The 18346-nt window shown below is 37.2% G+C and overlaps 1 protein-coding gene across 1 annotated transcript in view; it reads right to left on the bottom strand.

Moving 5' to 3' along the window:
• Positions 1 to 1339: 1339 nt before the first annotated feature.
• AP4E1 (adaptor-related protein complex 4, epsilon 1 subunit) overlaps positions 1340 to 18346 on the bottom strand; it is a 92986-nt gene continuing 75979 nt past the window's right edge. Inside the window, exons 17-21 of the mRNA XM_011928613.1 lie at positions 13584 to 13839; positions 9375 to 9932; positions 8015 to 8205; positions 6065 to 6222; positions 1340 to 4733 (exon numbers count right to left, since the gene is read on the bottom strand). Coding sequence (XP_011784003.1) covers positions 4573 to 4733; positions 6065 to 6222; positions 8015 to 8205; positions 9375 to 9932; positions 13584 to 13839 — 1324 coding nt within the window. The 3' untranslated portion in view covers positions 1340 to 4572. The remainder of the gene's footprint in view (positions 4734 to 6064; positions 6223 to 8014; positions 8206 to 9374; positions 9933 to 13583; positions 13840 to 18346) is intronic.

The following is an 18346-nucleotide window of genomic DNA, read 5'->3' as shown; positions in this document are numbered from 1 at the left end:
ATTGCCACAACTTGGAAGCAACCACGTCTTTCAGTAAGTGAATGGATTAAAAAAGCTGTGGTATACACAATGAATTTTTCAATGCTAAAAAGTAAGCCATGAAAAGATATGGAGGAAACTTAAATGCATATTAACTAAGTGAGAACAATCTAAAACTTGTTCTACTAACAATCTACTACTATATGATTCCAATGATATGATATTCTGGAAATGGCAGAACTATGGAGATAGTAAAAAACATCAGGGGTTACCAGGGGTTGGGGGCAGGAGGGCAGAAGGGATAAGCAGGCAGAGCACAGAGGATTTCTAGTACAGTGAACACACTCTCTATGATACTACACTGGTGGATTCATGTCATTATACATTTGTCTAAACCCACAGAATGTACATCATGAGTGAACACTAATGTAAAACATTTGGTCATAACAATATGTCAAGGTAGGCTCACGAATTATAACAAATATAACACTCTGGTAGGGGATACTCATGATGGGGCAGTCTATCCATGTATGTGGCAGGATGGAGTATATGGGAAACCTCTGTTCTTCTCAATTTTGCTTGAACCTGAAATTGCTCAAAAAAAGTCTTAAAAAATAGTCTATCAAAAAAACAAAAACTATACACACAGAGAGAGTTCCTAAGCACAAAAAGCTCAGTCTCCCATTATGTATACACTAAACCAGTAACTACCGTGCAATCATTAACCCTGGCCCATAGGACTGCAGGCCACCCCTCCCTTCAACATCTCCCTTCTTTTCAATTACTATAGTGAGTGTGGTGCATTTAAACTTCCTTTTCTGACCTCAGTGCCCCAAAGATGGAGCTTCAAGTCTCAGGGTTTTTTTTTTTCTTCTTATACATTGTAGCCAACAAGAGACACAAATCAGTGAGATTTAAACTCCATTTCTGATCTAGCTTTGTGTTTTAGGATACATGAGGCAGAGATGACCAGCACACTCAGATTCTTTGGTCACTAAATTTCTAATTGATTTGCTGTGTTTCTGGCATCTTCAGACATCTATAAAGGAAGGGTATGATGGTCAGCCTAAGGTGAAAGCAGGGGATATGGACAGGCATCCTGAGAATCAATCTATGCCGTAACCTGTCTGAAGCCCACAAAGTTCTCTCTGACCATCACACAGAAACAGAAATATCAATATCTTTACTTTTAACCAATTAGACAAGATTCTTTGGGGGGTGTAATGAATAAAACATTCTTTTCATCCCATTCCAATTGCTCCTGCTCTTTTTAGCTAATGTCTACCAAATTATTGTTTAAATAATATTACTTATTATTCAGCTACTTAGTTAATAAAGAACATATAGACCAAAAAAAGTACAGATCACTTTGTATTTATTACATTACTGAACTTTTTCAAATGACAGAATTCAACTCCAAAATAAAGTAATAAATGTCTATTAAATAATTATTCGCTTGCATTTTTCTCTCCTAAAATTTTTAACACAGCAAAACATCTTAAAGACATGTGAATAGATTCAGTGCACGCTCAGTGGCTCACAATCATGAGGCAAATACCACATTTATCCGTAAAAATACAAGATAAACAGACCAATATTTTAAAATATTGCTGACATAAAAGGAAAAAATAAAATACTACACTTTTACCACAATTATTCTGGTAGATGATAGAACGTTGTTTAAAATAATGCTCCTCTATAGGACACATGAGTGCTTGGCATACTTGGCACGTTAGCAGTTGGTAACTGCTCAGCTTCCATCTGCAGTTTCTCTAGCAGGACCCTTACTCAGGCCCACTTTCAAACCCTGAGCTCTGATCTGCCTGCCTCCACAGGGACTATTCTGGTACCCTTCCTCCTCCATCTACTCTTAAGGCTTTTCTGTCTTCCCTTCTATTCCCCCAGATTCACACTTGCTGCCATCTCCATTTTCAGCAAAGATGCCTGGCACAAAACTCACAAAGCTGAGCATCTCCTCCATAGCTCTTACCCCCAGATGTTGTCCCTTCACTGACTAAATTATGACTATTAGGTAAAGAGAATGAGCCTACCCACAAAAATAAATTAGGCCAGGCACAGTGGCTCACGCCTGTAATCCCAGCACTTTGGGAGGCTGAGGCGGGCAGATCACCTAAGGTCGGGAGTTCGAGACCAGCCTGACCAACATGGAGAAACCCCATCTCTACTAAAAATACAAAAAAATTAGCTGGCTGTGGTGGCACATGCCTGCAATCCCAGCTACGAGGGAGGCTGAGGCAGGAGAATCACTTGAACCTGGGAGGTGGAGGTTGCACTGAGCCGAGATTGCACCATTGCACTCCAGCCTGGGCAACAAGAGTGAAACTCCGTCTCAAAAAAATCAAAACAAAACAAAAAACTCCCTACTTTATATCACATCTCCTGCAATGCAAAAATAAAGGCTGGTGTGATGCCTGATTTACAACTTAAAACATTCAATGAGTTTAGACAGAATATATACTGCTCTGAAGTTCCTTAAAATCTATTCTTCTATTATTGTTGTTTCTAAAATCATAAAAATATAAAAACTGTAAACATTCTACTAAACATTTCAGTAGAAACCCTGTTACCCTACTTTTTATTTAGTGGGTCAGAAAGAACAAAAGTGACACCACGTTCCTTTGGGCAGACCCAAAATCATGCTCCCAGCCCTAAATCTACCATTACATGTCTCCCATCCATTAGGCAGCTCTGTATGCCAAGCATGTCTCTCATGACAACTGCAGCTACCACTCATGAATACACCCTGTAACCAAGCAGCAGATCTCCCTGGTAGCTGTCCATGTGCTCTCAGCATCTTACCTATTGCTCCACACTCGACCTAGCCTCAGTAACTAGGCAAACATAGGGAAGTAAGGACACAAAAAATTGGAGCACCTTCTTTGTGACATGCTGCATTCCTTTGCAAAGTGAGAAGGCACTTCCTCTCTGTCAGAGTCACAGCAGAATTAGGTAAGGGGCGAGGGATGCTGCTGACAGAGGTAGGAATAAGGAGGGAGCTGATAAGGCTAGCTACCAGTGTCCACCGCACCCCTGGAGTCAGCACACTCCTTCATGACACTGCTGAGAGCCTGGGGATGAATCTGATCTATTCAAAAGGAGGAACCTATTATGCAAGAAATTCCAGTCACTTATTACTCTTGTAGCAAGGTTTCACTGTATGTTTTTAAAAGAATAAAAGTAACAAGATATTATATATTTTTTAATGAATAACTTAAAAATTGAGAAAGAAAATACTGCTTTTATTTTTAGGGAGGAATACTCTTGACACAAATGACTAATGAAATCCATTAGCTCTGGGGAATCCCCTTAGCTTCTTTATCAGCCATGATTAATGAGATAACCTAAAATCAGAATTCCTGGCCTGGGTGATTAACAGTACCAATTAACCAGAGTATTAACTGAGTATTAAATGACTTAAAATAGTCTCCATGGTGAAGTGTCAGAAAAGGTGAAATAATATTTTCCACAGCACCATAAGATTTTATAAAATACTATTTCAGTTAATGTACAACCTCAAGATTTTGGTCCATCATTCATATATAGGCTTAACCTCTTTTACTGATAATAGTTCTGACAGAGGCCACACAGGCATAACTATAACATGAAAATGATACATTTTACTGAAAAACCTGTATGTTACACTTAGACAGTCTCTGCTTCAGCCATATCCATTGAGTACTAGTGGATTCAAAGGCCAGGAAAAGATAGTTTTGCCATTTATACTCTAATCACAAATTTTAATTTGCCAAAAGGATCTAAGTGGTAACCGACTAAAATATTTGTCATAACTAAAAAGCCATTTTTGTATCTGTTTGTTTTGTTACTGTGTGCTCTTATGGGTTTTGTTTCTATATGATATTTTGAAAATGGCTCTGAGTTTTCAAAATAAGAATAGAGTGATTTACTTTGAATTTTAAAATAAATGCAAGGGGAAAACAGACAAATTTTATAGCCAAATTATCTGGAATTATGTGTAACAGTTATCTATAATAAAAAATATACCACAGATTGGATCCCCTCAATATCCAGCATGCTCATGGATCTCATACAACTGTGTGTGCTATGCCAACTTAGTTCAACACTGATCTAAGCCAAACATAATCAAAAGTATTGACTTGCCTACCAAAAAACATAACTGCATTCCAAAGCCAAATATGAATTAAGTTTGAGATTATCAATTTCATGTCTCCCTTTCATTTAATGCAGAAAACTGAGACTTGGCTTTATTAAAAATTAGCTAGCACTAGAGTAAACGTGCTATAAAATTATTTATAACAAAATAAATATCTTCAGTCCCTCTACACACTAAGTGATATATAAATCATTAGCAGTTTACAACATTAGCTTAGGTCACTTTTTGAGGGACCTAAACATACTGTACAATCCTGAGTTAAAGGTTAGGGATACAGTTTTGGGGATCTTTCTTGACCAGGAATCAAAGAAAACATATAAACCACACTTGTAATAATCCCCATTTTCATTAGACGTACCATGAGTTCTTTTTACTTTGGTAAATAAGTTTATCTATGTAAACCATTGATCTTGATGGAGTAAAATTTAGCAGAGCTTCTGCTAGGATCCCTCCATCACCTTTTGACACTGATACAGTAAATAGTCAGGAAGAGTAGAGCAGGAAGATCTGAACCACAGGGCTAATACATCTGCATAAACTCGGCAATGTAGTAAGCAGGGGATGGATGGGAGCAGCTGACAGGCCAATAGCCCTTCATTGCCTACAACAAAACAAAAGTGAAAAATGATTTAATGCAAAAGGACTTAAACAGACATTTCTCCAAGAAGATACACAAATGGCTAATAAGCACATGAAAAGATACTCAGTATCACTAATCACCAAGGAAACTGCAAATTGAAACCACAATGAGATACTATGCTTCATACCCATTAGGATGGCTAATATTAAAGAAAAAAAAAAAGGTAATAACCAGTGTTGAGGAAGATGTGGAGAAACTGGAACCCCAGTACAGTGCTAGTGGGAATATAAAATGATGCAGTTGCTGTGAAAATGCTATGGTGGTTTCTCAAAAAATTAAATCTAGGCCAGGTGCAGTAGTTCATGCCTGTAATCCTAGCACTTTGGGAGGCCGAGGCAGGCAGATTACTTAATTAAGCTCAGGAGTTCTAGACCTGGCTGGGCAATATGGTGAAACCCCATCTCTACTAAAAAATACAATAAATTAGCTGAGCATGGTGCCACACACCAGTAATCCCAGCTACTCGGGAGGCTGAGGCATAAGAATAGCTTGCATGGAAGGTGGAGGTTGCAGTGAGCTCAGATCGCACCACTGCACTAAAGCATGGGCAACAAAGTGAGCCTCTGTCTCAAAAAAAAAAAAAAATTAAATCTATAATTATCATATATATAACCTACTAATTCTACTTCTGGGTATATAACCAAATAAAGAACAGAAAGTAGGGACACAAACAGGTATTTGTATAACCCTGTTCATAGCAGCATTACTCACAATAGCCAAAAGGTGGAAGTAACCCAAGTATCCATTTACAGATGAATGGATAAACAAAATGTATCACATTAAAATTCGGACACATTCTACAACATGGATCAACCTTGAAGATATTATGCTCAGTGAAATAAGCCAGATACAAAAGGACAAGTATTTTATGATTCCACATTATATAAGGTACCTAACACAGTCAAGTTCATAGAGACAAGAGGTAAAACGGTAGTTGCCAAGAGGTGGAGAGGAAGGGGAAAGGCCGAGTTAGTATTTAATAGGTATAGCATTCCAGCTGAGGAAGATAAAAAAGTTCTGAAGACAGATGATGGTGATAGTTGCACAACAGTGTAAATATACTTAATGCCATTTAACTACATGTTTAAAAATTGTTAAAATGGTATATTTTATATATGTGTATTTTCCAATAAAAAATTATGTAGCTCAGTTTGAAAAGCACATTCATCGGAAAGACAGTCACAATAGGAAATGAAGCTCTAAGAAATCTGATACTTGTAAGAGTTGATTTGTGTTCCAATTATAAGAAAGCTCCTATAAACACAGAATAGCCTTTTCATAACTCTACAAACCTATAATTTCAATAATATGGAGTCTTAGTTTCTGTTGCAGAGTCTTTAGTGCAGAAGAAAGTGCAGCTTGAGATTCTGACATTTTTACATTTTGTTTCACATCATTGGCGAAGGATAACCAGAGTTTCCCAAAGTCTTCACTTGAGATTTTTAACGGTCTGAAAATAATTATTAAAATTAGATATATGTCAAAAACAGTGAAATGATTCTAAATAAACAAATTTCAAATGCCTCATGAGAATAAAACATAATCATTGTAAATTTGGGTGCCGTAAGATTTATGTCTTTAAAGCAAATATGCTAAAAATGGTTAGTATCATCCTCCAACCTGATGAAAATACTGAAAGCAGGTATATTATTAAATTTAAAATATCATTTCAATAAATCACTCAGTTCTCTCTCTTTCTACTAGTCATTCCACTAAGATTTTACCAAGTAATTTCATAAACCATTCAAATATAATACAGAACTTTTCTTTTATGTCTACTTTGATTTTGGGGATAATGGGATACTCTATCAAAGCTATGAAAAAGAGCATGAATACAAAGATCTAGCACCCTAAGTAAATTAGACCAAAAGAAAGAACTTTAACAAATACATTTTTTAAATGGTTCAGGAGACTAAAGATCAAATAGTTAAAACTGGATATCTCTGGGGATAGGATTACAAAGAACTTTTATATTCTACTTATATTTTTCTGTAGCATTTAACTTTTATAATAAGTATCTATTGATTTGATAATCAAGAAAGATATCTTAAAAATACAGAGGATTTTATTAATACACACAGAACAACGGTCTGTGTTAAATATACTGTGATTCTTCTGATTACTAAGGTTCGCCACGGGAGACACCTCCACAATCACACAAACTAAGTTTTTTGAAGGCTGGATTTTATCCTATCAGCACCACAGGCATACAGTACTCTAATAGACTGACAGTTATGTTATTACTAAAAGACTTTAAAGAATGGGCAAAGCTGGGCATGGTAGTCCTTGCCCCTAATCCCAGCACTTTGGGAGGCCAAGGCAGACAGATTGCTTGAGCCCAAGAGTTTCAGACTAGCCTGAGCAACATGGCAAAACTCTGTCTCTACAAAAAACACAAAAATTAGCTGGCATGGTGGCACATTCCTGTAGTCCCAGCTACTCAGGAGCCTGAGGTGGGAGGATCACTTGAGCCTGGGAGGTCAAGGCTGCAGTGAACCATAGTGTGGCAGTGCACTCCAGCCTGGGTGACAGAGCAAGACCCTGTCTCAAAAAAAAAAAAGAATGATGAACAAAAGTTAGAGCATTGTATTGTAACAGAAGTGATATGTGGAGGTTAAAAATATATAGAGAGATATTCATTGGTATTCTGCATTCTGGGTTCAGGCAGCCTTCATATTTTTAATGTTCAAAAACAGTACATTTATAAAACAAAATTAGAGCAGGTAAGATATTGTTTTCAATTATTTTGGTAACACTGCACGGTGCCTAGTACAATGGTAAAAACTGCATGTTTAATAAAAGTTTAATAACTATGTCGAGCAATTTTCTTACATTTCTCTAAAGCTTAACAAACAGATTTTATGAAATAATTGAATAAAATACAAATGAGAGAAACTTTTAAAAGCCATGCAGAATCTTTGGAATTATTTAGTTTAAATAATACTTTTTCTCACAAGTTTTTCCAGGTCACCAACCAACTCCAACCTAAATCAGGTCTCTCATTACAATCCCTCATTGTACCACTTATTTTCTCTTCATAGCACAATTCATAATTACATATGTATGTATGTAATTGCACCACGTCTCCTCCATAGACTAGAAATTCCTCTAAGGTAGGAACTGTGTGTAGTTTTTAACTGTTATACTCCCTAGCACCCAGCATAGTGCCTCCATCCACAGAAGAGGTCTAAAAAATAGTTGGTGAATGAACAACTTGAATTAACATTTCACAAAACATTTACCTAATGAAATCTAATAGTGATAAGTTTACAGAAAATTCCAGCTGAGCAGAATGAGTATCCATCATATGATAACTAATAAAACCAGAAAGAATTCCTTCTGTAAAAGGTTTTTCTATCTGCACACTATATTGAAAGCTTTTGGTGCTTTCTGCTTCCATTATAGGCAAACAGCATCCAGGTTGCTCAGTGACCTGCAAATAAAAGTAACAAAAGTGTTGAAGAAGGAAGGGATCAACACAGACTATTATATGACTACCAATTTTCTATTGAAGTGGTACAAATCATACTAATGTGGGAAGTTAATAACAAACTACATTATGAAGATGACTGACAACTTCACTTGAGAAAAATTCACTAGAACAGATAATGAAATAATAATTGTACACAGGTCAAAATTACGTTAACAAATGGCATTGCAGTTAAAACTCTGTAAATGTCCTGGCTGGCCCTAGGTTTTTAAAGATAGGAGAGTTTTAAAATAATTTTTAAAAGAATTTAAATACAAATACAGGTGTCATCTATTCTCATTCTCTACCCTCAAGTTAAAGCAACTGGGAAGGGTTTGGTCTGTTTTTTTAAGTTCCACAGGTTATTTTTTTATTTTTTATTTTTTGAAATGTAGTCTCACTCTGTCACCCAGGCTGGAGTGCAATGGTGCAATCTTGGCTCACTGCAACCTCCACCTCCCAGGTTCAACCAATTCTCCTGCCTCAGCCTCCTGAGTAGCTAGGATTACAGGTGCGCACCACCACGCCCAGCTAATTTTTGTATTTTTAGTAGACACGGGGCTTCATCATGTTGGTCAGGCTGGTCTCAAAACTCCTGACCTCGTGATCTGCCCACCTCAGCCTCCCAAAGTGCTGTGATTACAGGCGTCAGCCACCGCGCCCGGCCCCACAGGTGATTGTAAAGCACATCTAGTATCAGGAACTTTTGCTCTGGTCAGTGGCCCAGACAATATCCCATTCAACACATTCTAGCTCATAGAAGAAACTGGGCCAGTTTTGTGGAAGATAAATATACTAGTCAAATCTCATTATAACTCCACCAAGGACATCCATACAATAATGCAATTAAACATACTTCCAGCAATCACAATGGCAATCTATCAGAGCTAGGGAAGAAAGAGAACTGATGTCTGAGCACTTAGTATGTAAAAATAAATTGGTGACAGAAAGAAGTAAACAGTATACACATTTATTCTTCAATATCCTTACTCCTTAATCTTCCACTTTGCTAAATAACTTGAGAGTTTCATTTTAGTGTTTATGACAAAAGTGAACGAGACATTTAAAGAGCGCAGGAAAAGAGAACACAAAATACACACTGAAAATAAAACAATAATACCTTTAAATTTTACCTTGAAATTTTCTGCAGGAAAAATTTCTAAGTTAGCACTTTTCAATTCCAAACCACTCTTATTAGTGACTGACCAGACCATCAATAAACAATCATCTTTCCAAATTTTATAAGAAGACACTGATATGGTTTCATTATTACAGACTTCCATAGCATTTGAGTGTATGTATTCAGTAGTTTCTTCCAAAAAAGATGAAGCTAAAGAGCTTTCCTTGGCAACTGAGGCTGCAATAGATTGAGGAGGGTGAAAAATTTCCATGCTGTTATCAGCAAACAATGAAGGTGTAGACAGACTGCAATTTGAGAATTTCTCAACCAAGGGCAGTTCTGTGAGTGACTCAGAATCCAAAAGTTCTGAATTGAGAGAAAATGTCTTTAATTCTTTGTCTCCTCTATCGTGCAAAGTATTCAAGTAATAGTCATCTTCATATGCCACATTTGACAAAGAACTAAAGGAAGAACAGGTCATATTATGAGTACTGGATGTTTCACCACTTTTAGCTTCCTTGATTTTTGATTTCCTCCTGAATTTGTGAGAGACAGTATCTGCTTTTCCCAGCTGCAAAAATAAAACACCATAATATAAAAAGAAATCATTCTACTAGTCATGAGTTTTAAACATTCATCTATAATTTCAACTCGGCAATATAACAATTTGCTGAGGTTCTAACTACAAAGAATAAATTTGCAAAGAATCAGAGATAAATAAAATGTTAAGCCCTAAAATTCTGACAGCTATATAACTTTGAACTATTAGCTAAATCTTGTTTCTCATAAAAAAACACATGGAATCAGAAAAAGAAATAAGGTCAAAAAGTCAGTCATGAACAAAAAACTTGTTAGATTTCAGAATACTAGAGTATAGAACTGAACAAATTAAAAAAACAGTGAGAAAACTAGCCATTTTTTGAGTTGCCATAGTTGTTCTGTATAAGCCTAAATTACTCTTGAATGCAGGGATGACCCAACCTCTGTTTTAGTCATCTATAATAATCATGATTTTGTGGCCTGTGAGTTAGTAAGCAGGAAAGAAAAACTGATTTTATCTCAAGAATTAACTGGCAGCAGCTGACTGGAACACTCAGCAGGAAAGAATTCAATAACTGACTAATGATGTTTGCCACACATTCAGGAGACAGAATGGCAAACTTGTCATTGTTGGTCTAAACTTTCTGAAGAATGGTCTGTGAATCTATGCAAGAGGAGTGATGGTTCAAGTGTTCCCTTGCCTCACGAAGTTCTATTTAGAATCAGTGCAGCAGACTGGCACTACTCTCCATCTCCACCCGCCGGGGTGCTTTGACACTACACAGCATCCTTTACATAATTCTAGTTGACCAGAATTCTAGTTCCCTTTTCATATCTTCTCTGTCACTCTCCTCAAGTCCCAACACCTTCTTCCAACTCTGAACAGATGATTTTTGTCTCTTATCTCCAAATTCAGAAGTCACCAAACAAGAACTAACATTTTATTAACACAAAAACAAGGGGGCACAAAAACTACTGTAGTTATTTTCAATAGTTACGAATAACTGTTAAATAGTAGTTATTTTCAGTAGTTATGGGACTCAAGTTAGATGTATATTAGAGGGCAGGCATGGTGGCTCACATCTGTAATCCCAGTACTTTGGGAGGCTGAGGCAGGTGGATCACTTGAGGCCAGGAGTTCGAGACCAGCTTGGCCAACATGGTGAAACCCCGTCTCTACCAAAAACAAAAAAAAATTAGCCAGGCGTGGTGGTGCATGCCTATAATCCCAGTTACTCGGGAGACTGAAGTGGGAGAATTGCTTCAACCTGGGAGGCAAAGGTTGCAGTGAGCTGAGATCGTGACACTGCACTCCAGGCTGGGCAATACAGCAAGATTGTGTCTTAAAAAAAACAAACGAAAAAAAAAAAACCAGATGTATATTAGACTGCTTGGTACTGTCCCCTGGGTCACCGATGCTCATTTTTTTTTTTTTTTTGATCTATGTTTCATTTTGGATAGTTTCTATTACTTTGTTTTCAAGCTTAATGATCTTTTCTTCTACACTGTCAATCTGCTAGTATTCAGAAGCTATACAGGCCAGAAGACACTGTAGCGACATCTTTGTTTAAATGCTTGAAGAAAAGAAATAGTTTAGCACAGCATACTCAGAAAAAAAATGTCTTAAAAATGAAGGTGAGGCTAGGCATGGTGGCTCACGCCTGTAATCCCAGCACTTTGGGAGGCCAAGGGAGGAGAATCACTTGAAGTCAGGAGTTTGAGACCAGCCTGGACAACATGGTGAAGCCCCGTCTCTACTAAAAATACAAAAATTAGCTGGACTTGGTGGCACATGCCTGTAATCCCAGCTACTCGGGAGGCTGAGACAGGAGAACTGCTTGAACCTGAGAGGCAGAGGTTGCGGTGAGCCAAGATTATGCCACTGTACTCCAACCTGGGTAACGGAGTAAGACTGTCTCAAAAAAAAAAAAGGTGAAATAAGAAGCCAAAGGTGAAAAAAAAATAATAAACCTTGGCCTTTCTAAAGTGATGTAAAAAATTAATTCAAAATGGATCACAGACCTAAAAATAAAAGCTAGTTAAAATGAAATACATCAATAGAGTCTTGATGTATATAACTGAGAATGCTAACGTAAGAAAAATCAGCAGGGAACAGGATTCCTGGAGAAAAACAGTCATCCAAAATGAGGCATGACACAGAAGGAGCACATTCAGTTAGTCCCAATCCTGTCTGCTTTGCCCCAGTATCAGAGGAAGGGTCGGGGCTGAGAAGTGAGAGGATACATGCTAATTTTATGTCATCATTAACTGTTCCTCCTTCTTTATGATGCATCTACGTTACAACACAATTCCTCACAGAATTCAGGGTCTCATAAAACAGAGAAATACACGCCTTTTTCTACTCTTCAGTGACAGCTGAGTGAGAATGAGGGGGAAGTATAAGAGGTAAGCCAAAAAGGATTTAGCATCATTAATAGAAAAAACATCTTAATAACATTTCTGATTTCAAACTCGCCACAAAAAAATCTAATATCACCCTGAATGTTCTCCTGAGGAAAAAATCTACCTGAAAGCTATGCACTTGTTAAATAGGCAGCAATGAGGTTCACAAATCAGGGCTCCATGAGCCTGGGTGTAATCTGACTTTGGTGTGTTCCTCCTAGAGCATTCCACTGGTACCCTTTCATCACAGCCTACCAGGACAACTCAAAAACCCAAGATCAGTCACTTTACTGCTGATCTGCAAATGTCAACTCGGAAAATATTAAGATACATTAATTATTAATATTTTTAGGCTGAATCTGTTTTTTCCTAAGAGAGAATATCAAGTCTGACAGAAACAGGATCTAGACTGGTGAGTCTAGAAAAGAAAGAGACAAAGATAAAGAGTACATAGTATGGTATACCATCTGGCCTGGTACTGACAGGAATGAAGGGGAAATTTCACCATGGGAGGAGGAGGTTGAAAGAGCTGGGATGTCACTCTAATGAAAATTTTGTACAAGGTGGGTTCATTAGCCACCAAAAGGAGGATACATTACATGGTATTCTCAGATGCTCAAAAACAGCACCTGTCCTTCACTCCAACTTGTCATTCTTTTACTATGAAAATAATTTCTCAGTATAAAAAATTTCAAAATCATAATCTTAGTATCTGAATATAATTATCATTTTTGTATAATTCTTTTCAGCCTTAGGTAAAAACAAGGCATAAATAAAACTTTATACTCTGTACTTTTTGTTTAATACATCATTTAAGTATTTCTTCACTTTACAAAGCAATATTATTGATCATTCTTAGAGCTGAATAATGTTCTGGGAGAATACAATTTATGTAATACAATTTTGAGGAGTACTTTTTACAAAGATAGACCAACATTGTTGAATGATTATCATCCCCCTTCCCTTTGAGAACTGCCCCATCCACCCACAGGGGTAAGAGTGGCCGTGGTCATACCTGTAACTATTTGGAGCCTGACCCTTGTCCACTGACTGGGTTACAGAGAACACCTGACTCAAGTTGAGCCAACTGCATTTTCTCTTTCAAGAATATAAAAGGTACGTCATTAGTGGTTCTGGAGCTGGGACATGATGGTGAGTAAGAACTGGGGAAGCCACTTCTCACCATACAAATAAGTAACAGCCAGGAGCTTTTATAGAGCCAGTTTTTTTGTACAAACAGACAACAACGATTCTTAGAGGAATAGAACGGATTACTTACCAGGTTGACTGTACTTTCTGATCCTAGCCCAACAAATAATGATGATGCCAGCAGCTGCTTTTCTTTCTCCTCTTTAGATTGGGTAAGAACTTGAGATTGATCCTTTTTTGTTATAGCTTGATCTACATTCTCCATTATACTCTCTTGAGGAATAGGCAGAGCTCCACTTTCATCACCAGTTTTGCTTTCCTTCTTGGGAAGATAGCCTTCTTTCCCCCACAATTTCTTTATACCTTCTAGCTTCAAGCTATTTGTCCTAAAGAGGTTGATAATAAAATCAAGTCAACTTAAATAACTGCTAATAGTTACTTTCTTGAGGCATTCTTTCAAAACATATCAATGTCCATGGCCTTTTAAAAACAACTGCCACATTATATTCTACACACCAGAAGTAAAACCTCGATCTCTAGATTTTATTTTAGTTATAGCCAACATCCCTCCACCCTCTAGTCAAAGGATTTGATTTAAGAACTCTAGACTTAGTTAAAAATTTTACAGCATTTAATTTTCACTTAATTGCTTAAGTCATACAAAAATAGAACTACTGTAAATCAGTTTCTTTCTTCCATTGACTTTTCAAAAATACCTTTAATTCTGATGGGTTAAAGATGAGAAATGATTCAAATTTCTTAGCAATATGAAGGAATTAAACCTATACAAATTCATTAAGTAAAATCCTGTTAAAAGCAAAAACATCATTCAAATGTACTCCTATGTATAAATTTACATTGTATTTTTTCTTTAATTTTACAAACCAGGAGACAAAAATTCAAGTTGCCGTGAATACATGCTCCCCATAAATTTACTTTAATCCAAAAGGTTTTTCTCGCTACGCATACTAGCGACATTTTCAACTATTAAGTGTACTTTTATCAAAATGCAATGAAGTTTTATCTATAAAAGAAAAAAGTAAGATTTTAGGAAAAAGCCTGAGGCTAACGAATTTTTACACCTAAGTTGAAAAAGAATTAAAGTGTTATTTAGGAGCCAGGTGTCCTACCCAAAAAGCCTAAACAAGGCATCTAGGCAGTAAGTCCAGGGCCAAATTTAGAATCCTAATGTTGTCACAAAAGTTGCAGTCGTGAATCTCGAGTGACTAATAAGCGCAGGCTAAAATAGCCAAGGATCATCTCTATTATTCTCATATAAGAGCTATGTGTCCATTAATTAGTTTGATTGCAGTAATCATTTCACAAGGTATATCAAAACATCACATAGCACACCTTAAATACATACCACTGACCCTTGAAAAATGGAGACGGTTGGCGCACTGACTCCTTGCATTGTCAAAAATCCACATGTAACTTTTGACTCCTCCAAAACTTAACTACTAATAGCCTATTGTTGACTAGAAGCCTTACTAATAACATAAACAGTCGATTAATACATAGACTAGTATCTATATGTATTTTATGTATTCCTGACAATCTTACTGTTTCTCAATTTTTTGATATTCCTAGGGTACACGGTTTGTTGGAAAGTTTTTTCAAATTATCTCAAATCTGAAAAACTTTTTCCAACATATTTACTGAAGAAATCTGTGTACTAAGTGGACCCACACAGTTTAACCCATATTGTTCAAGGGTCAGCTATACAATGTTTATTTAGCAATTATATCTCAATAACACTGGAGTTTAAAAAAAAAAAAAAAAAACAGGCCAGGCGCGGTGGCTCAAGCCTGTAATCCCAGCACTTTGGGAGGCCGATACAGGCGGATCAAGAGGTCAGGAGATCGAGACCATCCTGGCTAACACTGTGAAACCCCGTCTCTACTAAAAAAAAATACAAAAAACTAGCCGGGCGAGGTGGCGGGCGCCTGTAATCCCAGCTACTCCTGAGGTTGAGGCAGGAGAATGGCGTGAACCCGGGAGGCGGGGCTTGCAGTGAGCCGAGATCGCGCCACCGCACTCCAGCCTGGGCCACAGAGTGAGACTCCGTCTCAAAAAAAAAAAAAACCATGTGTCCTTGGCACTTGACTCATTTAAGCATCTCTGTCATGGTCCAAAATGGCATTTTTAAAAAAATCATTTTTACTACAAGATGAGCTGATCATGAAATGAACAAAAAGGAAGACTCAGAAATATTTCTACTAATTATTATTAATATTGAAATTGTTGGAATCATGATCAATGTGATTTTGAGCCCAAAACAAAGCAAAAGCAGGTAATTACACTTCATACTGAGTGAAGAATTAATGCTATTAAGAAGTAAGTAGCTAAAGGAAAAATTGAATGTTAATTAAAAATGCCCTAAAGGGAACTGGTTCATTCCTTCTCAATGATTTTTACTGCTGAGTATCCCTTTACAAATATCTTCATTTCCCCCTTTCTTCCTCCAGGTTCTAAAAGAGTTTTCTTAAAAAAAAAAAAAAAAAGTTATAAAATAAACCTCTTAGACAAAAATTGGTTGTAGTTGCCATAAGCAGATCCCAAGTGGTCATGGGAACCACAAAAATAACCCCTAACATTTCTAGAATAGAATTCTCAAAAGAAGCACCTCTAGGGAATTTGTGAATATCCACAAGAGTATTATAGTATCTGTATACTCCCTTTAACCAAAATATTACCTTTATTTACAAAAAAAAAAAAGGAGAGTAAGTCCCTAAATTTTACTAATAAATGATTTGCATAGTAGTTTAACAACAACAAAAGGCAGATGTGGAGGACAATGGGCTGCTCCATCCGGATCCCTCTTCAATGAAGGACTGTTGACCAGCTGTTGGGAGTGCTGTCAGCTCTCAGCCTCTTCAGGGATTGCCTGAGCTGCAGAGGGCTACTTCACCCAAGATCACGCCCCTTCCAAGGCAGCCTACATCCAGTGATGGATGAATGGAAGTATAAAGTCCTTGCCATCCATCTTGGTTCAACTCAGGAAACTCTGAAGGGTCTTTCCCGCTCCAGAGCTCCCCACGGTGTCAGCAGAGGTTGTCACTGGCAATGCATTGCATCTTAACTTCTACCCAAACCTGCTTCTTTTTCCTTCCTTCTATAGATGTTGATCCCAATGAGACTCCTAATTATTCTGCATACTAAATGCCATCACAGAATGTGCTTCCCAGGGAACTCAATCCACAACTGGCAAAAAGGGGCAGGAGGTACAAAAGGAGCCTAAAAGGAGCCTCAAACTATTTTAAAGATTTTTCTTATTTATTTCATCTGCATACATAGTTATGATCAACACAAACATTCTGTTACGCATACATACAGATCATCTAAAAAGTGGGAAAATATGGCCAGGTGCAGTAGCTCACACCTGTAATGCCAGCACTGATGCTGAGGCAGGCAGATCACTTGACCCCAGGAGTTCAAAACCAGCCTGGCCAACTTGGCGAAACCCTGCCTGTACTAAAAACATAAAAATTAGCCAGGCGTGGTGGCAGGCGTCTGTAATCCCAGCTACTTGGGAGGCTGAGGCATGAGAACCCAGGAGAACCCACCAGAACCCAGGAGGTGGAGGATGCAGTGAGCCAAGATCACACCACTGCACTCCAGTCTGGGTGACAGAACGAGACTTGTCTCAAATAATAATAATAAATAAATAAATAAATAAATAGGAAAATACATAAGAAAGCAACATAAGGCCATTTCATACACAAAATATGCTTCTTAATGATATGAAACACTAGAAAAAGAATATTTTTAAACATGAGTCATCTTTGCCTGGATTTTGACAATACTATCATATAATACATGGTTTTCTACAGTGTGTCCTTGTATTATTTTTATTCAGACCATTCAAATACAGACGTAAATTCGGACCAGGTAACTAAGCTTCAAAAGATTAGGGATGTACTTTAACTCAGCTCTAGGAATTCCCATTTGAGATAGGGTGTTCCAGGTAAGAAATTATAAATTAGGTTTGCTACTACTTTATTCTCAGGTTGCCAGGGACTGTAAAAGAGCAACTGTCTTCCCTCTAGGATGATTCACCTTGCCAATTACTATGTTCCTCTTCTGAAATAATGCATGAGCTGAGGTCCACTTTGGAAACAAATTTTAAATTCATCCCTCATCTTCCATTTCACAATAATACAGCATATATTACATAATTGCTTAGCAGTTTTGCCAAATGTCATTTCTCTGAGGGCAGGAGATGTATATGTACAGTATTTACAAGGCCTGCCACAGCCCCCAGATCCTAGTTCAGTACTATAGTAACAGATGCTGTCATCTGTTGTGCAGGTAAAAGTGTGTAAGTTTCTCCCTGGGTTTGAAGGGTCTCTTTCCCTTGTCCCTTTGGTCCCTGTTTGGGACACCTAATTGCTGTCACCTCCATCATCAAATGCCCACAAACAATATCTGCTCCCCATGTTTGGAATACCAAAATTAAATATCTGGGAAAGAAAATAAGGAGATTAACAGAGCAGGAAAAAAAAAAGGATAAGAAAAAGAATTTGAATTCATGCCATTTCATTCAACATATTCTACATTCCTCATGATCTATTATTAGTATCTTTCTTCCAATAAATACTTGTAACCACTTCACTGGACAATTGACAAATGTAACGATGAACACAAAATGACTGACTTCTTAATAAATACAGAAGAACTCAAAATTCAAATGTCACCCTTCAAAGTTGTCACTTTTGAGATTTTATCACATTTATTCCAACAATGTGGCCATTACTTAAAACATTTATTATTATTATTATTATTATACTTTAAGTTCTAGGGTACATGTGCATAATGTGCAGGTTTGTTACATATGTATACTTGTGCCATGTTGGTGTGTTGCACCCATCAACTCGTCAGCACCCATCAACT

The sequence above is a fragment of the Colobus angolensis genome, unplaced genomic scaffold, assembly GCF_000951035.1.
Source record: "Colobus angolensis palliatus isolate OR3802 unplaced genomic scaffold, Cang.pa_1.0 Scaffold78, whole genome shotgun sequence".
NCBI classification, from domain to species: Eukaryota; Metazoa; Chordata; class Mammalia; order Primates; family Cercopithecidae; genus Colobus; species Colobus angolensis.
The sequence above is the reverse complement of the archived record's forward strand: the minus strand, read 5'-3'. Positions and strand labels throughout refer to the sequence as shown.